The 27,937-nt window shown below is 41.4% G+C and overlaps 2 protein-coding genes across 2 annotated transcripts in view; both read right to left on the bottom strand.

The window, feature by feature from the left end:
* Window positions 1-3,483: 3,483 nt before the first annotated feature.
* Window positions 3,484-5,707, bottom strand: LOC118889953 (hepatoma-derived growth factor-related protein 3-like). The gene has a single exon (XM_036842078.1). It carries the CDS (start codon window positions 5,451-5,453, stop codon window positions 4,794-4,796), a length of 660 nt encoding a protein of 219 aa, XP_036697973.1. The 5' UTR covers window positions 5,454-5,707; the 3' UTR covers window positions 3,484-4,793.
* Window positions 5,708-14,780: 9,073 nt separating this feature from the next.
* Window positions 14,781-27,937, bottom strand: part of CATSPERE (catsper channel auxiliary subunit epsilon) — a 219,041-nt gene continuing 205,884 nt past the window's right edge. Inside the window, exon 15 of the mRNA XM_036869246.1 lies at window positions 14,781-15,041. Within this exon, the coding sequence (XP_036725141.1) occupies window positions 14,888-15,041 (154 nt within the window). The 3' untranslated portion in view covers window positions 14,781-14,887. The remainder of the gene's footprint in view (window positions 15,042-27,937) is intronic.

Genomic DNA, 27,937 nt, shown 5'->3' with positions numbered 1-27,937 from the left:
GACCCCCTTGAAAAATTATCTTCCACGAAACTGGTCCCTGGTGCCAGAAAGGTTGGGGACCGCTGCTCTACAGGACTTGCTAATGGATTGGATGTTGAGTTTGTTAGGGAGAGAACACTCAAGGATAATTTCTAGATTTTTGACTTCAGAAATTGTGTGGATGGTGGTGCCATTCATAAGATGTGAAAATTGTGAAGAACAGGTTGGGAAGAGGGAAATCAAGAGTTTTGGTTTGGTCTTGTTAAGTTGGAGATATCATTTAGACCTCCATGATGTCAAGTAGGCATTTGGAAAAACTGGAGTCATGGCCATGATAAATGGACTCTAAAGCCTTAGGACTGACTGGATGACTTAGGAAAATGTGTAGCTTAGAAAAGGTAAAGGGGTCAAAGACAAAGATCTAGGACCCATCATGTAGAGGAGGAAGAGGAATCACAGAGGCAGGAGGAGTACATGGTAGCACAGAAGCCGTAAGTATTAGATTCAGCAGTATGGAGGTCACTGGTAGCATTGACATGAGCAGTGTCAGGGGAGGAGTGGGATCCAGAGAACATGTGGAATGGTTTGAGGGGTGAGTGTATAGTGAAGAAATGGAGACTGTAGGCAACTTGGGGCAATAGTGGGATAAGGCTGTGTGGTCAATGGAGGACATTTTAAAGATGAGAGATACTAAAGTATACTTGTATGTAAAAAGAGAGAAATTGATGATGTAGGAGAGAGAGGGGATTTCCATGGGCAAGGTAAGAAGGGGAAGATATCCAGTGCATAAGTGAGGGTTTGGCCTTTAGTAGGAGGGATGCTTTATCTGTAGTGACAGCATATAAGGTAGATGCAAGTGCATGGTGATGGTATGGAAAGTGTAGAAGACAAATGAGGGCAGTTCTTTTCTGATTTGTTTTGATTTTCTCAATAAGAGGCAAGATCACTGGAAAGTTGGGGAGGGGTGGGGTGTAGGGAATTTGAAGACAGAGGAGAAGGTGTAAAATAGGGAATACAAATATACCAGGGAAATAGGGTTGAATTGCCAGGCAGTGTTGAGTGACAGTAAATGCTGTGTGCATGATTGTTCTTTGACTTATCCTCAGGTTGTGGACAAAGTTCTAAAATTCATTTTTGGTGTACCCAGCTGCTTTGCTTCCCTTCCCCACTGTGGCCTTTATTTCCTCCTAACCCAACTGAACAAACTACAGGTGTGGGGAAAGGCAGGCACTCTCCATTAACACGTCATAACCCCTCCTACTGAGGGCTCAAGCTACTGGTTCATTTCACCTCTTACTCTAAACACTCCCTTTGCTCTTTGTGATCTCAGCTACTCTGTCAGCTGAGTAAGGATCACCTGTAAGCTGAAAAGTCTGAGGCCCCCCATCTCCAATCCCTGTATCTCTCTTGAGCACTAGGCCAGTATAACTTGCAGCCTATTAGACGTCTCCACCAGGTGTATTAGTTTCCTATTGCTGCTGTAACAAATGACCACAAACTTAGCGGTTTGAAACAACACTACACGTTTATTACCTTACAGTTCTAGAGACCAGAAGTCCAAAATGGGTCTCCTTGGACTAAAATCAAGGGCTATGTTCTTTCTGGAGGCTCCAGGGGAGAATCTGCTTCCTTGCCTTTCTTACTCATCTCCTAGAGGCTGCTCTCATTCCTTGACTCATGGTCACATCACCCTGACCCGTTTCCGTCATATCTTCTCTGACTCTCCTGCCTCCTCCTTTCACTTACGAGGACCCTTGTGGTTACTTTAGGCCCACCTGGATAATCAAGGATAATGTCATCTCAAGATCCTTAACCTAATCACATCGACAAAATCTTTTTTTCCTATGTAGAGTAATATATTTGCACGTTCTGGGGAACTGGAATGTGGACATCTTTGGGGAGCTATTATCCTGCCCACCATACAGGATGTCCCAAGGTCACTTCAAATTAACCAGTTACAAAATTGAATTCACTGTCTGATGATGAATTGAGTTGTATTGCTCATGTAATTTAGGTACTGATCTGCCAGTAACTGAAATTATCCATCACTCATTCATTCATTCATTCACTGAGCAAGTATTAAAGCCCTCTTGAAGCTTACTAATGAGTGGAAGACAGAAAAAAAGTTATGTATTCATTAATTTTTAATTTAAACTGAAGGGCACAAGGAGTAGTAGAGCATAATAGGAGACTTATTTGTGGTGGTTGTCAGGAGACAGTAATATTAACAAAGAAAATGTAATTAAATAGTTGTAAATGGGGTACTGGAGGCTGAAAAAGACAAAGAAAGGAACACTAAGGTATCGGAGAGGTAGTAAGCACCAGAAGCAGCTATCACCCTAGGCCTGGAGGCACAAAGAGGCTGGGATTTAAACAGTTTTAAAGCTTGGAGGAGAGTGCTGTGGAGGTGGAATCCAGAGCTCTGAAGGGGGAAGTTTGGCAGGCTGGTGCTGCTGGTGCCTCTGAGCGGCACGGTGACACGGGTCCTGGAAAGTTTTAAAAACTCCAAGCTGGAAATCAACCACTGCTCCTGAAATCTGCTACCACTGCTGGGATGAAGAAGCATGACTAAGCTCACGCTGACAGGAAAGGTGGGAAACAGGAAGTACTTTTCTTCCTCCTGTTGCTGGTGTCCCTCCAGTACCTGGTACTATAGAAAGCTCCCAGGGAGCTAGGTCTGGGGCAGAAATGTGGTTTGCAGAGTCCTGGCCTCAGCAAGGAAAGGCAGATTTGAAACTAGAAAGGCAGATTTGAAACTGAGAGATAGTAGCCTCATTACAACCTACCACGAACAATTTCTTAGGCCACCTGAAGGATTTGAAGCATTATAAAGGAAAATACATTTTAAAGCTTATTGCTGCCTGAACTGTGTTGTAGCAATGAACTGAGTCCAAGTGTGTTTTTTCAATTACTTGAAGTATAACTGACAATATTATATTAGTTTCAGGTGTACAACACAGTGATTCAATATTTTTATAAATTACAAAATGATCACAAGAAGTCTAGTTACCATCTCTCACCATAAAAAATGATTCCAATATTATTGACTATATTCCCTATGCTGTACATTACACCCCTGTAACTCATTTATTTTATAGCTGGAAGTTTGTACCTCTTAATCCCCTTCATCTATTTTGTCCTTCCCCCAACCCCCTCCCCTTTGGCAACCACCCATTTATTCCCTATCCCTACGAATCTGTTTTTTGTTTTGTTTTATTTGTTCATTTGTTTGTTTTCACATGTAAGTGAAAACAAACAGTATTTGTCTTTCTCTGTCTGACTTATTTCACTAAGCATAATACCTTCCAGGTCCATCCATGTTTCACAAATGCCAAGATTTGTATATATATTTTAGTTTTCATTCTCTATTTCATTAGAAAAAACAAAGCCACTTTGAATCCTTCTTAAGAGGTGTACATACATTTTAAAATACAAAAGATGAAATAAAGTTTAAAATCTAAATAAATAGAAACAATAATGGTATGCTATTTATTTTATTTTTATTTTAAAATTTTTCTCTCTCTGTTAAAAAAAGTTGGGTTTTCTTCCTGTTTGATGTTTGTTTCTCTGACTTTTAAAAAACTAAAGTATATATATTTTTTCTATTGCCAACTTGCTGTTAACAATTTTTGCTTTAAGATATGAATTACATTACCTCACATTACATATATGAAGCCAAATTACACTAACTTAGTTGTTTACAACCTCAAATCTTACTCCCGGTACACATTCCAATAAATTTATTATGTAAAAACAATAGTTTTTTTGTTTTTGATTTTTTTTACAGTAAAGTTTTCAACTACAAACCTTGAATACGTGAAAGATGTTTCCAAGGACAAGCATAACAGCACTGATAAAACCCAAACTGACTAAATGTGTTCTCACAATATGAGCTGGCATAAAAATAAATAAAATTTTCTATTATCACAATTGCAACAATAACGTACAGATAATAATGGTTTGTGGATGAATATTAACTATTCTAATTCTAGTTCCAAAAGAAAACAACAGATCATTTTAAAAGTCTATATTTAAAAGGCAATGCTTTGTCTTACTTCCCATAGGGCTACTGCTGATTCCAGCTTTAAAATGTAAAGTATCCAGCTTGAGCGATTAGCTCAAATTGTATTGAGATTGGGAAAAAATAAATCATTGCCTTTGTTTTGGAGTAACACAAAAGACTCACTAACTTCACATACAGAAACTGAGTTTATGTACGTTAACAACATGAGTTTTGAGAAGTATAAGCTGTCAACTAGCTATTTCTAGTACGGAATAGATATTTTACAATATGATTAAACTTTACACATGGTCTCAAAACTGAAGAACAATTTTAAGTTCATCTTCAATATGCCAGCATTATGTATCTAGGAATTGGTTCCTGGGTTCTGTCACAGAGAGGAAATCCCTTAAGCATTATGTTGAGTGGTCATTTTCAAAAATGCTAACTTATATTTCACTGAGTGTTTGGTGACGGTGGAGTAAAGGCAGGAGACTGATGAACATAACTGCCTTGATAAAGGATCCTAGACTTGTATAAGCTTGTGCAAAAATCTGGACAAGCCTTAGTGGTTAAGGGCAACTTCATGCAACCAAATAACATGAAATTAAATCAATAACCTTAAAAAAGGCTAAAATGTCTTTTTTCCCCCAAACACAGCAGAGAGGAATGTGAATAATGTACATACAAACTGGGGTTCTGTCAATGACAACAAGGACTATGTGTTGGTTCATATCAAATCCAAGAATATTAGACAACCAACCTTCTTGTGGTTTTCTTAATATGCAGCATTCATTACGGTAGTTAGGTCCCTTCACTGGTTTTTTTGCAAGTCTGAAGTTGTGTTTCTTGTGTCATTGCCGGCATCTCCACCCTCAGAGCTGCTTTTATTTTCTTCTTCTTTGCAGTCCTTGTCATCTTCATCTCCTGGAGATTTCCGGGACTGTTTAGAGGATTTCTTTGAAGTGTATGACTTCTTCCGTTTCGAGCCTGCTTTTTCATTCTTTCTTTTGCCTTTTCCATCTTCTTCCACTCTATCACCTTCTTCCTCACTGCTTGCCTCTGCAGTATTCCCGCCTTCTCCCTCGGTTTCTGAAGAGCTCTGTTGCTGAATGGCCTGGTGCCCAGTAAACTTTACTCCTGGGTTATTTTCTATCTTCTGTTGCTGAATGGCCTGGTACCCAGTAAACCCTACTCCTGGGTTATTTTCTATCTCCCACAATCCTTCATTAAATCCTTTCCGTTTGTTTGCCTTCCCAAACTTGTCTTTGTATTCCTTATAAGGGAAAAGGTCTTTGGGACCTAGAAATGCAGTTTCATGGGTGCCAAAAAAGAAGATAGGATACTTATTTGCTGGAGGCTTCACAGCTCCCTCCGGGAGTTCCTCAATCCGGGCCGGCCACCGCGGGTAGCCCTTCATCTTGGCGAAGACCAGGTCGCCCGCCTTGTACTCGCGGGGCCGCGGACGCGCCATCCTGGCCGCTCCGCTTCCTGGTTGTCCTTGGGCGCCGCGAAGATTCCGGGAGGCCGCCCCCCCCGCGGGCCAACGGACTGCGCTGCGCTCCCCGCGGGCCGGGCGGGCGGGCGGACTAGGGGCCGCTCGGATCAGGGGAAGGGGCGAGGCGGCGGCTGGGGCGAGGGGTGGGCGGGGGGCGCAGCAGGCCCCGCGCCTCACCGCCCGGCAGCGGGGGAGGGGAGTCCCCGGCCGCTCGGCGCCGCCGCCGCCGCCGCCGCCGCCGCCGCCGCCGCCGCCGCCGCCGCCGCCGGCCTCTTTCCCCCAGAACTAAACTATAGTTGATTTACAATATTGTGTTAGTTCAGGTGTACAGCAAAGTGACTCAGTTATAGTTTTTGCTAGATTATATTCCGTTACAGGTTATTACATGATATTGAATATAATTCCCTGTGCTATAGAGTAAATCCTTGTTGCTTATCTATTGGTATTTTAGTATACAGTAGTATCTGTTAATCCCATACTCCTAATTTGTCCCTCCCACCCTCTCCCCTTTGGGAACCATAAGTTTGTTTTCCTACTTCTAGTTATGGCCTTTTCTTCGCCATTTAAAGAAGTCCCTTTAACATTTCTTGTAAGACCAGTTTAGTGGTGATGAACGCCTTTAGCTTTTACTTTTCTGGAAAACTCTTTTATCTCTCCTTCAATTCTGAATGCTAACCTTGTAGGATAGAGTATCCTTATAGGTTATAAGTTTTTTTCTTTCAGCATTTTTATTACATTGTGCCACTTCCTTCTAAACTGCAAAGTTACTGCTGAAAAATCAACTGATAGTCTTCTGGTGTTTCCCTTGTATGTAGCTAGTTGTTTTTCTCTTGCTGCTTTTAAGAGTCTCTCTTTAACTTTTGACATCTTAATTATAATGTGTCTGGGGGTGGCCTCTTTGGTTCATTTTGTTTGGGACTCTCTGTGCTTCCTGGACTTGGATGTCTGATTCCTTCACCCGTTTAGGGAAATTTTCAGCTATTATTTCTTCAAATAGGTGTTCTGTCCCTTACTCTCTCTTCTCTTGTGTTCTCTATAATATGAGTGTTAGCACATTTGGTGTTGTGCCAGAAGTCTCTTAAACTATTCTCAGTTTTTTGGTTTCTTTTTCTTTTTGCTGTTTCAGTTGGGTAATTTCCACTAGCCTGTCTTCCAGATTGCTGATCTGTTCTTCTGTATCCTCTAATCTGCTACTGATTCCTTCTAGTGTATTTTTCATTTCAGTTATTGTTTCTTCGGTTCTGATTTGTTCTTTTTTATATTTTCTATCTCTGTTGAAGTTCTCACTGAATTCAACCATTCTTCTCCCAAGTTCCGTGAGCATCTTTATAACAATTACTTTAAACTCCTTATCTGGTAAATTGCTTATCTCTTTTTTGTTTAGTTCTTTTTGGAGGTTTTTGTCTTGTTCTTTCATCTGGAAGATATTTCTTTGTCTCATTCTGTGTTTGTTTCTATGTATTAGGTATATCAGTTATGTCCCAGTTTCAAGCCTGGGAGCAGTCTTGAAAGAGTGGCCTTATGTAGAAGGCCTATGGCCAGTGCCACACCTGTGGTCACCAGAGCCAAGTGCTCCAGAGACATCCCCTGTATGGGCTGCAGACACCCACATGTTGTGGTTGGGCTGTGATTGCTTCGGGCACAGTGGTGGGCAGGGCTGGCTCCCGCGACTGGGAGCCACTTTGGAGGGGTGCTGGTGTAGGCTGAAACTGCATGCTGGGAGAAGTGGGGCAGGAGCTGCTTTGGAGGGGCTGGCTGGGGCGGGTCCTCAGGAAAATGGTGGGGTGGGGCACATGATGTTAGCTAGGTTGATTGAGAGTGACAGAAATGGTGCCTGTCAGCTAAATGGAAGAACTAAAAAAAAAAAAAAAAAAAGAAAATTCTACCAGATCCCTGCCCCTCTGGCACACATCCTAAAATTAGTCAATGAATCTTCTTCTTGTATGACCCAGGTGCTTTTCAAGCTGCTGCCTCTGGGCTGGGACTTGGAGCCAACAAGTTTGAGGGCAAACCCTTCAGGAGTAGAGCCTCAGTTTCCCACAGCCCTCCAGGTCTCCCAGATGTAAACCTCGCTGCTTTTCAAAGCCAGACGTTATGGGGGCTCATCTTCCTGGTGCAGGTCCCCTGGGCTGGGGATCCTGACATGGGGCTCAGACCTCTTGTTCCTCAGGGGGACCTCTGCAGTTGTGATATCCCTCCCTCTTGTGGGTGTGGGGTTGTGGGTTTTGACTAGATGTCTCTACCCCTCCTGCTTGTCTTGATGTGGCCTTCTCTTTATATTCTTATCGGTAGAAAGTCTGTTTAGTCTTCAGGTCATTCTCAGAGATAAGTGTTCTATATCTAGTGGCAGTTGTGGTGTGTAGGGAGGTGAGCTCAGGATCTTCCTACTCTGCCATCTTGATCTGGAACAGCTGTTTCATTCTTAACTGGTACAATGTGACCTGGGGCCCACAACAGCATTGATTCCCAGGCACTGTGATTGGACCAGAAATGAGGTTGGTTTGTTATTTCGGTTATCTGTATGAGGATATACCCTTGGGAATCTCATAGGATGGGCAGAAAATTTAATATTGTTGTCCATGTGAATGTGAACTGTTTCAGATATTCTTTTCTTGTGGGATGGAAAAGAATGCATTTTCCAAGTCAGTAGTTGCATACCATATACCTGAGGCCTGATTAACCTGCCCTAGCCCTGATTCCACACCTGGCATACTGGATGCAATTGGCACTACTACTTGATTAAATCTGCAGTATTCTACTGTCATTCTCTAGGATTCATCCATTTTCTGCGTGGGCCAGACTGGTTATTAAATGAAGATCTGACAGAGACCACCAACCCTGCATCTTTTAGTTCCTTAATTGTGGCACTAATCTGTGCTATGCCCTGGAAAATGATAATGATTTTCTAGCTTTCTCAGGGGTGTGTGTGGGGACGGTTTCAGAGGTTTCATTTGTCCTTTCCCACTATTATTGATCCTACTCCACAAACTGGGGGCTCAGTGTGGGCTTCATTCCAACTGCCAAGTATATCAATTTCAATTATGCACTCGGGGACTGAGGTAAAGACCCCCGGCATGGCCAAAGCCACTTTGGCCCTCATAGGTCCCCACTCTAAAGGGGGGGCTTGATGACACTTTGAGTCTCTAGGTATCAATGTTAACTCAGACCTGCATCAAATAGTCCTCAAAACCTCTGATTATTCCCCGTTCCTCAGTATAGTCACCTGAGTAAATGACCATAGGTCTGAGGAGGAATTGTCACGGTATAGACTTGCCATACGGTTGCAGGGTCCTTCTTCCTAGGGACCTGGCCACTTCTTCAGGTAACAGATTCTGGATCTGAAAATCTACTCAGGTCTGGGGACTGGAGCAAAGGATTGTGACTTTTTATAGGGACAACTGCCCTCAACCTCCTCCTCCATTCTTTTCTTTTCTTAGATGTTATCATCCAGCAGCCTTGTTGGCTGCTTGATAATTTTGCCACTAACACCACTATGTTCTATCTTCACAACTCCCTGTAGGTCAAGCCCCCATAGCTGCACCTTTCCTGTCATTATGGTAACTGTGGCCTCCTGGCTTCAGGAAGTAAAGTGCCACTACCAAACCTCTCTTACTTCAGGGCCTCATCCACCCGACGAGCCCTGTGGCCACCTCACCTATTGTCATCCCTAGCTGCAGAGGAGAGACACCACTGGACGTTTTAGTGATGCTGGTGGTCTTCTCATCAAAATGCCCTTGGTGATTAGTGTGCCATCTGGACCCTTTCATGGGACATAATCCTCTGCTGGGTCTTCTGGGCTTGTATAATGCCTCCATTCCAGCCCCTCCACCTCCCTGAGCCTTTTCATTCCTTCCTCTACCAACTGCCAGGACACCAGGTTTTGTTTCTTTTTTACTTTGCAGAGCGTTGGCCAGCATTTTTTCTAGGCTTCTAAGACTCACTGGGTCTTTGCTAGGGCATTAGTTAAATCCCACATCCTGAGAAAATGGCTCAAACTCAACAAATTCTTGCTTATCCAGTTTTAAAGAGGCCTCAGAATCCAATCCCAGGCATACTCCCCTGGTTCCTGCCAGTACATGCAGGTTCATTTTTGTACTTCTTCCTTCCCTTATCAGGCCCAGCACCAGCTGGATTACGCTGGGATTTAACCCATCAGAGGAGGTGGCGGGGGACCTATTGTCTTGTGGGGGAGAAGCTTCTGCAGAACCTTCCAGCCCAGCAGAAGTGGTAGCTCTTTCTAGAGGTAGACAGGCCATGTCTGCATGCCCAGAGGGTGGGTGTGGGGTGGAGTGGCTGTGGAGAGACAACGTATTCAGAGGCATCCATCCAGATGACTCTGTCCCAGTGTTTACAATGCCAGGTTTTCCCTACCAGCGCCTCGACCTTTGCATAACAGACCTGCCTTGATTGAGTGTTCAAACAGCTGTAGAGCCCTGTGATTCCCGGGTCTTCAGCCTACTGTTAAATTGTGTCTACCCTTTCTTTACTGGTGATGCTGGTCTCTATATACGCTACCACTGAGGCACTCTGGTTCCCACACTTAACCTTTAACTGCTGTGGTTCTTTTTTTCACTAACCTTCTGCAGATTGTCAAGGGATAACAAGTGTTGGTGAGGATGTGGAAGTAAGGGAACCCTTGTACTCTGTTGGCAGGAATTTAAATTGGTTCAGCTGCTATGGAAAACAGTATGGAGTTTCCTCAAAAAATTAAAAATAGAACTGCAATATGATCCAGCAATTCTGAGTATATATTCAAAGGAAATGAAAACAGGATTTCAAAGAGATACATGCACTCTCATGTTTATTGCAGATTACTATTATTATTATTCACAATAGCCAAGATGTGGAAACAACCTAAGTATCTGTCAACAGATGAATGGATAAAAAAGATGTGAGATAGCTATATCTATATTTATATATAGAGAGAGATATGAATATTACTCACCCATCCAGAAACAAGGAAATTCAGACATTAGAGACGACATGGATGAAACTTGAGGGTATTATGCTACATGAAATAAACCAGACAAAGACAAATACTGTATGATATCACTTATATATGGAATCTAAAAAAGACTTAAAAAAAAAAAGCCTTACTTCTAAAAACAGAGTAGAATGGTGGCTACTAGATGCTGGGGGGTGGGGTGGGTGTGGGAGAATTAGGGAGATGTTGAAGGCTACAAACTTGCAACTAGTAGGTGAATAAATCTGGAAGAGCTAATGCACAGCATAGTGATTGTAGTCAACAATTCTGTATTGTAAACTTCAAAGTTGCTAAGAGAATAGATCTTAATTGTTCCCAGCACAAAAAAGAAATGACAATTATGCGACATGATAGAAGTGTTACCTAAAACCATGGTGGTAATCATATTGCAACAGATAAATGTATCAAATCAACTCATGTGTACCTTAAACTTACACAATGTTCTATGTCAATTATATATATTACATATGTTTCATATATATGTGTGTATATATATATACACTTAGCAGTAACCAGCAACCTTCACTGTATTTGTTAGCCCCATGGTTTTCAAATGTTTGCTCCATTGTACCTGCATAACACTCCCCTCCATCAGGACATTTCCCCAGGTCACTACCAATAAAAACTTTAGCAATTAAACTACCACCTTGAGCCAGGAACGGTTCGTGCCTTGCATACCCTTCAGGATGGTGCCCTCTTTGCCTGCTGGGTACTGGCTGAGCCAGTCTCAAATCCTCTCCCACTTCCTGTTTTCTCAGACCACTCACATTACCCCTGGTGTTAGTCCAGGTCCTCTGGAAACTGTCACCAACATTGGATTAAGTGCGCAATAGTTTTATTAGGTAAATGCTTGTCTGAAAGGAAATAGGACATTGTGGAAGGTAGGCGGAGTCAGAGAGAGAGAGCGATCGGGTGGAGGTGCCCTCAACTGCCATGCAATATGAAGGAGGTTTGGTAAAGCCTTCAGGAGTCCTTGAGGCAGGCTGGCAGGAGTCTTGTGTTTACCTAGGATCCAGGCTGCTTAAGTATCCCCACCACACTCAGTCACTGGAGAGGGAGCGACTTGAGGGCGGGTTGGAGGTGTGGCCTTGGTGCAAATGTGGTGGTGGATTTCAGGGGGCAGTAGCTGATGCCCTGGGTCAATTACACTCCTGCAGTAGGAGGCTTGCAAGGAGCACCCTCATGGCTGCCACAAACCACTCATCTTCACCAGCCCACCTACATCAACACACATGAACTCTGGCTTCCCTCCTATAACAGTGGGTGAAATGTTCAATTTCAGCGCTGAATCACATTTTATCTTGCCTACTCAAAGATTTTGATCCAGCAGTCACCCCTTTCTCTCCTGGATCATCAATTTTCCCTAGTCATTGGATTATTTCTGTTAACACTCAATAGCACCTTCCTGACCTCACCTCTGCCTCCAGTTGCCCTCCATTTCTTTGCTTCTTATAGAAAAAAAGGAACTCCTCGAAAGAGTTGTTTACACTTGCTGTCTCCACTGCTTAAATTCTCAGTCTTTTGTTCAAAGTGAGAAGAGATTTCCTCAGTATGATTAATTAAGTAGTATAAGTTCAGTGTGGTGAGAAACAACAGTAAGAAAGCAAATATCACCTGGAACTACATCATTTTAAGTTTGGTGATGATCACCCTTTCATTTGTCATTATGCACAGACACATCGTTTTACATAAAGAGAAGAATTAATATGCTATGTTCTTTTTTCTAAAATCATCTTTTTTTCTTTTTTCTTTTTGGCCATGCCAAATGGCTTGTGGGATCCTAGTTCCCTGACCAGGGATCCAACCCAGATCCTTGGCAGTGAAAGCACAGAGTCCTAACCACTGGAATTCCCTGCTATTTTTCTATTGTTTCCTTATTCCCCAGTTTTGAGCGTTTTGTTTATATCCTTCCCTCTCTACATCTCTTGCTACATACCTTCTCCCGCTCCTGCAGTGTACAGACATACACATGCACACATGCACATGATGTACACAAAATGCTACACGATACATTCCATACTTTACTCTACGTTGTCATACACAGAGCTTTTGTTTTGTTTATATAATGGGATCATACTATAAATACTTCCTTGCAACTTGTTTTTCTCATTTAACAAAACCTTGTGGAAAATCTTTTAAATCAACTAATACAGACTGATCCGTATGGTCAGTGACCAATCATTTATTCAACCATTCACCTACTGATAGACATTAATTCTCCTTCTAGAGTTCTGTCACACTATCTATCTATCTATCTATCTATCTATCTGTCTATCTATCTATCTACCTATCTATACACACACACATATATGTATATATAATACTTATATATAACTATTATATATATATAAAACTATTTGAATATTATGTATACATTGGTCCTCACATCTCATGGATAGACTCCTAATTCCCAAGAGTGGGATTTCTGGGTCCAAGAGAATGAATATTTCAAATTTTAATCGATCTTGCCAGATTGCTTTCCAAAAACTCTTTAAAAATTCACGTTTCCTTCAGAAATGCAAGATAATTGTTTCTCATCCCTGATTCTTATTCCTTCCCAAGAGTATTACCCTTCTGAGTTTTTGCCAACAGGTGAGAAAGGTAGCTTCATTGTAACTTTGGTTTGTATCTTTCTGACTGCTGGTGTGGTTGAGCATCCTCAGTAGATAAGCACCTGACTTTGGAGCCAGTTTGCCTGATACTTCACCTACCAGCTGTGTGACCTTAGAAAAATTATTTACCCTCTCTGTGCCAGTTTCCTCATCTCTATAATGGGATAATAATAGTTCCAATTGCATAGTGCTGTTGAAGAGGATTAGATAAATTATTAGAACAATTTCTGGCATATAGTAAACCCTAAAAAAAGTTGTTTTTAATATGTTTATTGGCTATTTGGGTATGTTCTTCTGTGAAATGACTGTATTTTTTGCTCATTGTATATTGGGTCATTTTCTTTCTTTTTTCCATCAAATATTTCTATCAGATCTTGTTTCACCTCTTTCAATAAAGATTTTAAAGATGTTTTTCATGTATGGCATACACCTTTCATATTAAATTTAATTCTGTGTAATTTGTCACTACAATAAATAGATTATTTTTTATTATTTCTATTGCTGTTAAACTGTCATATAAATATTATAGAGAAAAAGTATTAAATTTTAAATATTTGCCTTATATTGAGCCATCAAATGCTCTTATTCTAATAATTCTTGTTCCTCATTTTGGGTTTCCTAGGCATATAATCTTATTATTGAAAGAGAGTATTTTATCTCCTTTCCCCTAGCATTTATAATGGTTATTTTAGTTTCCTCTTGTAATGTCAGAACCTTCAAAACAGTGATGAATAGCAGGTATCCCTGTTTTGTTCCTGATCTTAGTAAAATGAGAAATTCTACTTGTGGACAATAGCTTTGATCTGTGCCCATGGAGTCCCATCTTGCTCCTGATCTTCCATTCTTTATGTCTGTGCTGTGGATTTCAGACTTGTTTACCCAGCCTCCACAATCACATAAGCCAATTCTTCTTCTTTTTTTTGTTCTTCTTCTTTGTTTTCTTTTTTGGTGAGGGGAAAGGAGCCAATTTATGAAATTAAATAAAGTTCAATGAGGGAGTGAAGAACATGAGCTAGGATACCACCGCTCTGGCTGGGCCCAGCACAGCTAAAGCTCAGCACACCATGTATCTCCGACTTTTCCTCCCCATAAGCCAATTCTTTTAAATAAATCTCTTTATACACACACAGATACACAAACACACACACAAAATCTCCTGCTGGTTCTCCTCTAGGTGGATCCTGATTGTTCAAATACTAATGGTTTAGAAAGCTGTGGTCACATTTGGACAAGTTAAGAAGCTTATTTTGAGCATCAAAATCAAATTTGAAAACTTAAAATTAAGACAGAGTATTAGCCTCCTATTTTCAATATGTTATATTTCATATGTGAATCTACCATTAGAAAAACTTCTGAAATATCTTTGACAGACTATTTAAATTCACATATTTATTAAGTCTTTTATACATTAACTATAGCCATATAAGGTTCATATGAAAAGTTTTGTGCAAAATAATAATATTTGACACATTTAAATATATTTTCAAAAATTTTCTTTCATTCTTAGGAAGGATTGTAATAGCCAAACTTAGGTGGTTTTTAAACTTAAAAAAAATTTTTTTAAAAGCCATGTAAGAGTATACAGACTACCTTAAGATAAAAGTGAACACATTAAGGATTAATTTAATAACATACATTATATATTAAAATAGTTCTGTTTTGGGTAATTTAAGAACATTTTTGAGATTTTGAATTTGGTGATACTATGAGCTTATACTTAGTATTTCTTGGTCAAACACACACACTCTCAATATGAGTATATATACACACTCTTTCTACATACATATATTCATAGTAAATAAACTTTCATTTTTCTAATTATTCTTTTGTTTTCTTTCAGATTTGTGCAGTGGTTCATAAATATATTCTCTGTAAATCCTCAAATAGTGAAAGTAGCTCAGAACAAGAATACTGAAGAACAGTAGCATCAGGAGAAAGAGGAAAGCTGCAACCATGTAAGCACTTGGGCTGAAATAAGAAAAGAAAAGCCATTAGAAGTCATTGTTCACTTTGGTTGTTAATTTTTTAAGTCAAATAGTTTTTGAACAGCTAGATGCTATGCCATTGTTCTCTGTTAATAACTAATAAGATTCATAAGACATCTTGTCTACCCTCAAGATGTTTACGTCTTAGTGTTTGAGGCTGACCAGGGAAGAAGATAGACAGTGTGATTGAGCAATATAATGAGAGAAGGAAGTATAAAGTTCTATGGGAGCCAGGCATAAGGAAGAACTTCCAGTGGAGTTGACTTTTGAACTGAGTATAAAGTAAGAGTTAGCTAGATATGAGTAGGATTAGGAGTATTAGTATGAGTTAGTTAGATAGAAATGTCTGGGAGTGTAGAAGTAGACTAAAGTGGGCATAACGTTTTAGGCAAAGGGAGATGCATTTGCAAAGACATGGAAGTACGAGAAAACTTTAAGATTAGCCCCAGACATTCTGGAACTAAAACTAGTTTAATGTGATTAGAATTTAGGTGGTGGGATCAGTGGTTAGAGATGAGGAATCATAGGTTGTTCAAGGTGAGAAAGACAGCTTTTATCAAGCTACAGGGTATGAATTTTAGTCTAAGGGCAAGAGGGAGTTTCAGACATGTGATATAGCATTCTCCTTTTAGAAGGATGATTCTGACTGTAGTGTGAAGAACGGATGAATAGGAGGCATGAGTGTGGAGGGAGAAAATCAGTTATGAGGTTTTGGTAATAACGAAATATGGTGAGAGTTTTAATTAATTACTGGCTGTAGAAATGGGGAGAAATGGATAGATCTAAGATATATTTAGAAGTTAGATTGGATTGATCTTGGTGATTGTTAAGATGTGGGGTTTGAGAAATATGTTAGAATAAAGGATGCCTCCTAAATTTGGGGATGAGGTAACTCTGAGGATGGTAGCACCATTCACTGACATAGGAAATTCACAGGGAAGAACACTTTAGAGGGTATGTGTGAATACGGTTGGTTTACTTTTGGGCATATCAAATTTGAGGTACATGAGGGTCAACCAGGTATGTGTGTGTGTGTGTGTACACTTATGAGATACTACTTGCAGCTGGGATCCAGACATCTGCCTCTTCACCTCATGTTCCTCCCATCAGAGTAGATTTATTTCTTAAGCCAAACACTGTGCTGTTTTTTATTTCGTGTCTTGGTACCTGACTTTAGTTTTTAGTTCCCTTTTAAACCATATTTATTTGTTTGCAGTATTACACTTTCCCCAGTTCCCCAGTCTCATTAGTCTGACCTTCCTCCTCTGTGGATACAAGCTTAATCTAGCTCTAGTGAATCATTTCCTTCTTAGAAATTAATTAACTAACTTAATAAACACTCTGATATATGCCAAGTACTGCGCTAGGTGCTGGGAAAACAATAATGAGTAAAAATAGATATGGTCTTCATCCTTAGAGAACTTACATTTTAGTGGGGACATAATCATTAATCAGATAATGAGAAAATAAATATAAAATTGAACTTGTGATAAAAACTAAGTAGGAGAGGTATACAATGCAATGAAAGCTTCCTATAGCAAGATTTAGCCTGGTGAATTGGCCAAGAAATGACCCCATGGGGAAAAGAAAATTATTCTAAAACTTGAAGAATTAAATAGAAGTGGAGTTGGTAAAGTTAAATAGGTAAAGAGGGAAAGGAAGAGATTCCAGATAGAGAAAATAGCATGTGCAAAGCTCCTGCTATGGAACAGAGTATGGAGAAGACTGGGGATTGAAAGGAGGTTGATAGGTCTGGAGCTGAGAAAATGAGGGGAACATGATGCAAGATGAGACTGGAGACATAGGTAGGGGCTAGAGCAGAAAAGGTCTTGTAGGCCATGTTAAGAAGTTACCATTCTAAGGAAAGAAACTTAAGGGTTTTAAGCTACTAAAATTAGCATTATGAGTCTATTGCAGTAATTTGGATCAGAGATAATGGTAACTTGGATTCGAGTGGTGTGGTGGTGATGGGTTTGGTAAGAAGTGGATTCATTTAAGGGCAGTTTAAGAGGTTAAATGAATGGGAGGCAGTGACTGGATGAGCTGGAGGAGAGAGAGAGAGAGAGAGAAATGAATGTGATCCCTAGGTTTTTGTTTTTCATTTTTGACTGCTAGATGTTTGGCTTGTACAGTTTGATGTGCTATTTCCTGAGTGAGGGAACACTGGAAAATAGGGTCGCCATATTTTTCAACTCCAGAGGGCACCATTCACATTATAGCCTATGTGAATGAATTCTCCTTGAGCTGTGCAATGACAATTCATAGGGCTGAATGTAATTACCTTGATAAGTTAGTTTTACAGTGGTACAAATAATGGGGTAAGGGAATGGGTGGTAAGATCATGAGTTCATTTTTGGACATGTCCAGTTTGACCAGTCTTTGAGATATCTAAGAGAAGAGGTTAAGTAGAGAGTGGGATATATGGCCCTGGACTGGGCTGGAGATATGATTTGGGAGTTGTGTGTTTACAGATACTAACTGAAATCATGGGTATGGATGAGCTTGCCAGAATGAGCAGCTCAGAAAACCAGGACTGAGCCCTAAGGAAGGTCAACATTTAATGGCTGGTGATATACGTTGAGGCTCTCTTTACTAGAGAGAGAGAGAGAGAGAGAATGGCTACAGAAGGCTAGGAAAACCTGTAGAGCAATATGGCAGTCAAAGGGAAAGTCAACACTAATGGAAGCTCAAATAAAATGTGGACTGAAAAATATCTGTCAGATTTAGTGTAGGCCAGTTCCAGCTCAAGATGGTGACAAAGGAGGCTCCTGAACTAACCTCCTTCCATGGACACACCTATCCTACAGCTACATATAGAACAACTCCCTCTGAAAGAAATCCAGAAACTAGCTGTGCAACTCCTACACATTGGGTGAACGAGAAAAACCCACTCACATAAAAACGAGTAGGAGAGACTGAGGCACAATCTCACTCAAACCCCCAGCTCCAGCACAGCAACATACAATGAGGAGGGAACTCACAAATCCTAGCTTCTCCCTAAGGAGTTTGGATCTAATATACAGTACCCCAACTTTTAAAACTTCCACCTGAGGGATGGGACCCCCAAACACCTAGCTCTGAAAGCCAGCTAGGCTTTCATCCATGAGACCCACAAGGCTGTAGCGAACAAATGGGCTCCTGAGGACTCTTGGTGGCTAACCCCCTCTCTCACTCCCCGCTCAGCACAGAGCCAGCAGACTGAAATGCCCATCTCCCAGTCTTTCCATGAAAGAGACCTAGTTGCCTATCTTAAAAGCTGAAATCTGAGGGTTAGTCTCCTAATATAACACAAATCTAGGGGCCAACTGTAATCTTCTGCAGAGACTGGGAAGCTGGCAGATGCCATCTTTGCGCTCTCCTTCTGCCTATCCCCAGGTCACTGGTATCTCCCTGAAATGATGTTGTGCACACTTCCGATGCTCCAGTTTCTACAGCTGCTGTTCAGGGGGACACACCACTTGATCGCCTGGCTCTGGTGGCTAGCAGAGCTTATGTTCACCAGTCCCACAGGACTGTAACAACTGTTCTTAACTGGCTATTCCCTTAGGGCTCAGCATGGAGGGAAGAGAAAGAAAGGCAATCTTCTGGTCTTTCTCTGAAAGAAGCCTACACGCATACTTTAAAACCTGCTGCTTGAGGGTTCAGCTTCCAGCCAGGCTGCATCTAGGTTCTGACTGAGATCCTCCTCTTTGGGACACTGACAGGTCTTGGTACACCCTCAACTACTGGGAGACACTAAGAACTAAGAAGGCAGCTTGGACAATCACAAAAGTTTAAAAGACAAACGACAGCTAGGGCTGGGCTGAACAATAAGTTCCATCTGGGAAAAGTGGCTGTTTTATCTATTGCATAGAAACCAACACAGAAAGTCTAGGAAAATGAAGAAACAGAGAAATACATTCCAAACAAAAGAACAAGATAAAACTTCAGAAACAGACCTTAATGAAATGGAGATAAGTAATTGACCTGATAGAGTTCAAAATAATGGTCATAAAGATGCTCAGTGAAGTTAGGAGAACAATGCATGAACAAGTGAGAATTTCAACAGAGAGACAGAATATATAAGAAAGTACCGATGAGGAGGAGAGAAGATGGCGGAAGAGTAAGACGCGGAGATCACCTTCCTTCCCACAGATACAGTAGAAATACATCTACACGTGGAACTGCTCCTACAGAACACCCACTGAGCGCTGACAGAAAACGTCCGACCTCTAAACAGGCAAGAAACTCCCCCCGTACTTGGGTAGGGCAAAAGAAAAAAGAAATAACAGAGACAAAAGAATAGGGACGGCACCTGCACCAGTGGGAGGGAGCTGTGAAGGAGGAAAGATTTCCATGCACTAGGAAGCCCCTTCACGGGCAGAGACTGCGGGTGGCAGAGGGGGGAAGCTTCGGAGCCACGGAAGAGGGCGCAGCCACAGGGGTGCGGAGGGCAAAGCGGAGAGATTCCCGCACAGAGGCTCGGCAACGAGCAGCACTCACCAGCCCGAGAAGCTTGTCTGCTCCCCCGCCGGGCTGGGCGGGGCTGGGAGCTGAGGCTCGGGCTTTGGTCGGATCGCAGGGAGAGGACTGGGGTTGGCGGCGTGAACACAGCCTGAAGGGGTTGGTGCACCACAGCTGGCCGGGAGGGAGTCCGGGAAAAAGTCTGCAGCTGCCGAAGAGGCAAGAGACTTTTTCTTCCCTCTTTGTTTCCTGGTGCGCGAGGAGAGGGGATTCAGAGTGCCGCCTAAACGAACTTCAGAGACGGGCGCGAGCCGCGGCTAACAGCGCGGATCCCATAGCAACAGGGGCGCAGAGGGAAAAACGGAGAGACTCCCGCACAGAGGCTCGGCGCCGAGCAGCGCTCACCAGCCCGAGAGGCTTGTCTGCTCACCCGCCGGGGTGGGCGGGGCTGGGAGCCGAGGCTTGGCTTCGGTCGGATCGCAGGGAGAGGACTGGGGCTGCCGGCGTGAACACAGCCTGAAGGGGTTGGCGCACCACAGCTGGCTGGGAGGGAGACCGGGAAAAAGTCTGCAGCTGCCGAAGAGGCAAGAGACTTTTTCTTGCCTCTTTGTTTCGCAGCGGGCAGGGAGAGGGGATTCAGAGCGCCGCCTAAACAAGCTACACAGACGGGCGCGAGCTGCAGCGATCAGCGCGGGCCCCAGAGACGGGCGTGAGACGCTGGAGCTGCTGCTGCCGCCTCCAAAAAGCCTGTGTGCGAGCACAGGTCACTCTCCACACCGCCCCTCCCGGTAGCCTGTGCAGCCCGCCACCGCCAGGGTCCCATGATCCGGGGACAACTTCCCCGGGAGAACACACTGCGCGCCTCAGGCTGCTGCAACGTCACGCCGGCCTCTGCCGCCGCAGGCTCGCCGCGCATCCGTACCGCTCGCTGCCCCCGGCCTGGGTGAGCCAGAGCCCCCGAAGCAGCTGCTCCTTTAACCCCGTCCTGTCTGGGCGGGAACAGACGCCCTCAGGTGACCTACACGCAGAGCTGGGTCCAAATCCAAAGCTGATCCCCAGGAGCTGTGCGAACAGAGAAGAGAAGGGGAAATCTCTCCCAGCAGCCTCAGAAGCAGCGGATTAAAACTCCACAAACAACTTGATGTGCCTGCATCTGTTGAATACCTGAATAGACAACGAATCATCCCAAATTCAGGAGGTGGACTTTCGGAGCAGGATAGATTAATTTTTCCCCTTTTCCTTTTTTTTGTGAGTGTATATGTATATGTTTCTGGGTGAGATTTTGTCTGTATAGCTCTGCTTTATAATAGCTTTATTTTACTTCACTATATTATAGCCTCTTTCTTTCTTTCTTTCTTTCTATTTTTTCTCCCTTTTACTCTGAGCCGTGTGGACGAAAGGCTCTTGGTGCTCCAGCCAGGCATCAGGGCTGTGCCTCTGAGGTGGGAGAGCCAACTTCAGGACACTGGTCCACAAGAGACCTCCCAGCTCCACGTAATACCAAACGGCGAAAATCTCTCAGAGATCTCCATCTCAACATCAAGACCCAGCTTCACTCAACGACCAGCAAGCTACAGTGCTGAACACCCTATGCCAAACAACTAGCAAGACAGGAACACAGCCCCATCCATTAGCAGAGAGGCTGCCTAAAATCATAATAAGGCCACAGACACCCCAAAATACACCACCAGACGTGGATGTGCCCACCAGAAAGACAAGATCCAGCCTCATCCACCAGAACTCAGGCACTAGTTCCCTCCACCAGGAAGCCTACACAACCCACTGAACCAACCTTAGCCACTGGGGACAGATACCAAAAACAACGGGAACTACGAACCTGCAGCCTGTGAAAAGGAGACCCCAAACACAGTAAGATAAGCAAAATGAGACGACAGAAAAACACACAGCAGATGAAGGAGCAGGGTCAAAACACGCCAGATTTAACAAATGAAGAGGAAATAGGTAGTCTACCTGAAAAAGAATTCAGAATAATGATAGTAAGGATGATCCAAATCTTGGAAATAGAATAGACAAAATGCAAGAAACATTTAACAAGGACGTAGAAGAACTAAAGAGGAACCAAGCAATGATGAAAAACACAATAAATGAAATTAAAAATACTCTAGATGGGATCAATAGCAGAATAACTGAGGCAGAAGAAAGGATAAGTGACCTGGAAGATAAAATGGTGGAAATAACTACTGCAGAGCAGGATAAAGAAAAAAGAATGAAAAGAACTGAGGACAGTCTCAGAGACCTCTGGGACAACATTAAACGCACCAACATTCGAATTATAGGGGTCCCAGAAGAAGAAGAGAAAAAGAAAGGGACTGAGAAAATATTTGAGGAGATTATAGTTGAAAACTTCCCTAATATGGGAAAGGAAATAGTTAATGAAGTCCTCGAAGCACAGAGAGTCCCATACAGGATAAACCCAAGGAGAAACACGCCAAGACACATATTAATCAAACTGTCAAAAATTAAATATAAGGAAAACATATTAAAGGCAGCAAGGGAAAAAAAAACAAATAACACACAAGGGAATCCCCATAAGGTTAACATCTGATCTTTCAGCAGAAACTCTGCAAGCCAGAAGGGAGTGGCAGGATATACTTAAAGTGATGAAGGAGAAAAACCTACAACAAAGATTACTCTACCCAGCAAGGATCTCATTCAGATGTGATGGAGAAATTAAAACCTTTAGAGACAAGCAAAAGCTGAGAGAGTTCAGCACCACCAAACCAGCTTTACAACAAATGCTAAGGGAACTTCTCTAGGCAAGAAACACAAGAGAAGGAAAACACCTACAATAACAAACCCAAAACATTTAAGAAAATGGGAATAGGAACATACATATCGATAATTACCTTGAATGTAAATGGATTAAATGCTCCCACCAAAAGACACAGGCTGGCTGAATGGATACAAAAACAAGACCCATATATATGCTGTCTACAAGAGACCCACTTCAGACCTAGAGACACATATAGACTGAAAGTGAGGGGATGGAAAAAGATATTCCATGCAAATGGAAATCGAAAGCTGGAGTAGCAATTCTCATATCAGACAAAATAGACTTTAAAATAAAGACTATTACAAGAGACAAAGAAGGACACTATATAATGATCAAGGGATCGATCCAAGAGGAAGGTATAACAATTGTAAATATCTATGCACCCAACATAGGAGCACCTCAATACATAAGGCAAATACTAACAGCCATAAAAGGGGAAATCGACAGCAACACAATCATAGTAGGGGACTTTAACACCCCACTTTCACCAATGGACAGATCATCCAAAATGAAAATAAATAAGGAAACACAAGCTTTAAATGATACATTAAACAAGATGGACTTAATTGATATTTATAGGACATTCCACCCAAAAAAAAAAACAGAATACACATTTTTCTCAAGTGCTCATGGAACATTCTCCAGGATAGATCATATCTTGGGTCACAAATCAAGCCTTGGTAAATTTAAGAAAATTGAAATCGTATCAAGTATCTTTTCCGACCACAACGCTATGAGACTAGATATCAATTACAGGAAAAGATCTGTAAAAAATACAAACACATGGAGGCTACACAATACACTGCTTAATAACGAAGTGATCACTGAAGAAATCAAAGGGGAAATAAAAAAATACCTAGAAACAAATGACAATGGAGATACGACGACCCAAAACCTATGGGACGCAGCAAAAGCAGTGCTAAGAGGGAAGTTTATAGCAATACAAGCCTACCTCAAGAAACAGGAAACATCTCGAATAAACAACCTAACCTTGCACCTAAAGCAATTAGAGAAAGAAGAACAAAAAAACCCCAAAGCCAGCAGAAGGAAAGAAATTATAAAGATCAGGTCAGAAATAAATGAAAAAGAAATGAAGGAAACAATAGCAAAAATCAATGAAACTAAAAGCTGGTTCTTTGAGAAGATAAACAAAATTGATAAACCATTAGCCAGACTCATCAAGAGAAAAAGGGAGAAGACTCAAATCAATAGAATTAGAAATGAAAAAGGAGAAGTAACCACTGACAATGCAGAAATACAAAAGATCATGAGAGATTACTACAAGCAACTCTATGCCAATAAAATGGACAACCTGGAAGAAATGGACAGATTCTTAGAAATGCACAAACTGCCAAGACTGAACCAGGAAGAAATAGAAAATATGAACAGACCAATCACAAGCACTGAAATTGAAACTGTGATTAAAAACCTTCCAACAAACAAAAGCCCAGGACCAGATGGCTTCACAGGTGAATTCTATCAAACATTTAGAGAAGAGCTAACACCTATCCTTCTCAAACTCTTCCAAAATATTGCAGAGGGAGGAACACTCCCCAACTCATTCTACGAGGCCACCATCACCCTGATACCAAAACCAGACAAAGATGTCACAAAGAAAGAAAACTACAGGCCAATATCACTGATGAACATAGATGCAAAAATCCTCAACAAAATACTAGCAAACAGAATCCAACAGCACATTAAAAGGATCATACACCATGATCAAGTGGGGTTTATCCCAGGAATGCAAGGATTCTTCAATATACGCAAATCAATCAATGTGATACACCATATTAACAAATTGAAGGAGAAAAACCATACGATCATCTCAATAGATGCAGAGAAAGCTTTCGACAAAATTCAACACCCATTTATGATAAAAGTCCTGCAGGAAGTAGGCATAGAGGGAACTTTCCTCAACATAATAAAGGCCATATATGACAAACCCACAGCCAACATTGTCCTCAATGGTGAAAAACTGAAACCATTTCCACTAAGATCAGGAACAAGACAAGGTTGCCCACTCTCACCACTATTATTCAACATAGTTTTGGAAGTGTTAGCCACAGCAATCAGAGAAGACAAAGAAATAAAAGGAATCCAAATCGGAAAAGAAGAAGTAAAGCTGTCACTATTTGCAGATGACATGATACTATACATAGAGAATCCTAAAGATGCTACCAGAAAACTCCTAGAGCTAATCAATGAATTTGGTAAAGTAGCAGGATACAAAATTAATGCACAGAAATCTCTTGCATTTCTATACACTAATGACGAAAAATCTGAAAGTGAAATTAAGAAAACACTCCCGTTTACCATTGCAACAAAAAGAATAAAATATCTAGGAATAAACCTACCGAAGGAGACAAAAGACCTGTATGCAGAAAATTATAAGACACTGATGAAAGAAATTAAAGATGATACAAATAGATGGAGAGATATACCATGTTCCTGGATTGGAAGAATCAACATTGTGAAAATGACTCTACTACCCAAAGCAATCTACAGATTCAATGCAATCCCTATCAAACTACCACTGGCATTTTTCACAGAACTAGAACAAAGAATTTCACAATTTGTATGGAAACACAAAAGACCCCGAATAGCCAAAGCAATCTTGAGAACGAAAAATGGAGCTGGGGGAATCAGGCTCCCTGACTTCAGACTATATTACAAAGCTACAGTAATCAAGACAGTTTGGTACTGGCACAAAAACAGAAATATAGATCAATGGAACAGGATAGAAAGCCCAGAGATAAACCCACACACATATGGTCACCTTATCTTTGATAAAGGAGGCAAGAATATACAGTGGAGAAAAGAAAGCCTCTTCAATAAGTGGTGCTGGGAAAATTGGACAGATACATGTAAAAGTATGAAATTAGAACACTCCCTGACACCATGCACAAAAATAAACTCAAAATTGATTAAAGACCTAAATGTAAGGCCAGACACTATCAAACTCTTAGAGGAAAACATAGGCAGAACACTCTATGACATACATCATAGCAAGATTCTTTTTGACCCAGCTCCCAGAGAAATGGAAATAAGAATACAAATAAACAAATGGGACCTAATGAAACTTAAAAGCTTTTGCACAGCAAAGGAAACCATAAACAAGACCAAAAGACAACCCTCAGAATGGGAGAAAATATTTGCAAATGAAGCAGCTGACAAAGGATTAATCTCCAAGATTTACAAGCAGCTCATGCAGCTCAATAACAAAAAAACGAACAACCCAATCCAAAAATGGGCAGAAGACCTAAATAGACATTTCTCCAAAGAAGATATACAGATTGCCAACAGACACATGAAAGAATGCTCAACATCATTAATCATTAGAGAAATGCAAGTCAAAACTACAATGAGATATCATCTCACACTGATCAGAATGGCCATCATCAAAAAATCTAGAAACAATAAATGCTGGAGAGGGTGTGGAGGAAAGGGAACACTCTTGCACTGTTGGTGGGAATGTAAATTGATACAGCCACTATGGAGAACAGTATGGAGGTTCCTTAAAAAACTACAAATAGAACTACCATACGACCCAGCAATCCCACTACTGGGCATATACCCTGAGAAAACCATAGGTCAAAAAGAGTCATATACCAAAATGTTCATTGCAGCTCTATTTACAATAGCCAGGACATGGAAGCAACCTAAATGTCCATCGACAGATGAATGGATAAAGAAGATGTGGCACATATATACAATGGAATATTACTCAGCCATAAAAAGAAATGAAATGGAGGTATTTGTAATGAGGTGGATGGAGTTAGAGTCTGTCATACAGAGTGAAGTAAGTCAGAAAGAGAAAAACAAATACAGTATGCTAACACATATATACGGAATCTAAGGAAAAAAAAAAAAGCCATGAAGAACCTAGTGGCAAGACGGGAATAAAGACCCAGACCTACTAGAGAATGGACTTGAGGATATGGGGAGGGGGTGGGGTGAGATGTGACAGGGTAAGAGAGTGGCATGGACATATATACACTACCAAATGTAAAATAGATAGCTAGTGGGAAGCAGCCGCATAGCACGGGGAGATCAGCTCGGTGCTTTGTGACCACCTAGAGGGGTGGGATGGGGAGGGTGGGAGGGAGGGAGATGCAAGAGGGAAGAGATATGGGAACATATTGTATGTGTATAACTGATTCACTTTGTTATAAAGCAGAAGCTAACACACCATTGTAAGGCAATTATACTTCAATAAAGATGTTTAAAAAAAAAAACAAAACAAAGAATAGGTAAAAAAAAAAATAAATAAATAAGTAAATAAAAAAAGAAAGTACCAAACAGATTTAGTGCAGGCCAAAGCTATTCTAATGAGAAGTAATTGGTGAAGGGATAACAGAGAAAGCAGGCTGGGTGGACTAGCAAAATAGGGATGGAATATAGGGAAATGAGGACTACAAGGGTAAACAAGCCTTTTAAGGAGTTTCTTTTGCAAAAAGGGTGGTAGCTGGAAGGGGATATAGTTGTTGTTGTTGTTTTATTTGCTTAAAAAACTTGAGGGTGACTAAAAGCCTATTGGAAGGATCTAGTTGTGAGGGAAAGTTGAATATATAGAAGAGAGAAGGAATAATTGATTTGGAATTTTCCTTAGAAAGTGGGAAGGAATAGGGTTCAAGGCGTAGGTAGAAGAATTATATTTAAAGAGGATGTAGAACGATAGAAAGAGGAGAGAATGGGTATAGATGTTAGTTGGTTTATATGTTTGGAATCAGAAATAAAGGTCTGATGGCTTCTAATTTCCTGTCTGATGGCTTCTAATTTCTCTGTAAAGGTGAAAAAAAACTTCATTTGATGATTGTTAAGGAAAGGAGGTCCAAGGAGCAAGCTAATTAGATAAGGTCTGAAGCAGTTGTTATGGAGAGTGGAAACACTGGTTGACCAGAGAAAGAAAGTAGGATTTCCGGGTAGTGTTGGCGACGTATTTGAAGTTGGTGATCAATTTGCCCTGTTGTGTAACTTTCTTTACGGGGCTGCTCAGAGGTAATCACAAAGAAAGAAGGTAGATGGGGGCTTGCCAGAGGGGGTGCCAAATTCCAGAAAGGTAAGGGAGTACTAGAAAATGTTATTGAAATAATAGCCTTTGTTTGAAATGTAAGGAAATAAGAAGTAAAAAAGGGGAGATTGAAAGTAGAGGTGGAGGTCCCAATGAGGATGAAGAAGAATTGTAGCAGGTGTAGTGAATTAGCAAGCTGGGAAGGTCCAAGAATGAGATGTCTGAACTGATGCTTAGGAAGCAGAGAAGTTATGATAGTATTGAGAAGTTATGAGAGTATTGACAGTGTCCAAGGCATGACTGTGGGAGTGGATGGCCAGAGTACAGTGCAGGAGGGGGACACCAAGGATTAGGAAAGGCCACGATGGTGGGGCTTGATGTGGAGATGAAAACAGGATGGCATTGAATGAAGGGGAGTTTGGAGAGGATGAAGCAATGAGGACAGAGAAAGGACAGGGGTATAGCAGATTATATGAACCTCAAAGGGTAAGTGTTTAAAAAAATTGAGGGGGTTTGTTTTTGTTTTTTTAGAAGAACCAGAATAAATAATAATCTGGGAGTGGTAATGGTGCTCTGAGGCACAGATAGAGAGGTCAGAGGACAGGATTTAGGTGAGTTTGCTGGTTAA

This window comes from Balaenoptera musculus, chromosome 1 (assembly GCF_009873245.2).
Source record: "Balaenoptera musculus isolate JJ_BM4_2016_0621 chromosome 1, mBalMus1.pri.v3, whole genome shotgun sequence".
NCBI classification, from domain to species: Eukaryota; Metazoa; Chordata; class Mammalia; order Artiodactyla; family Balaenopteridae; genus Balaenoptera; species Balaenoptera musculus.
Note: the sequence above shows the minus strand (reverse complement) of the source record. Positions and strands in the feature narration are given on the sequence as shown.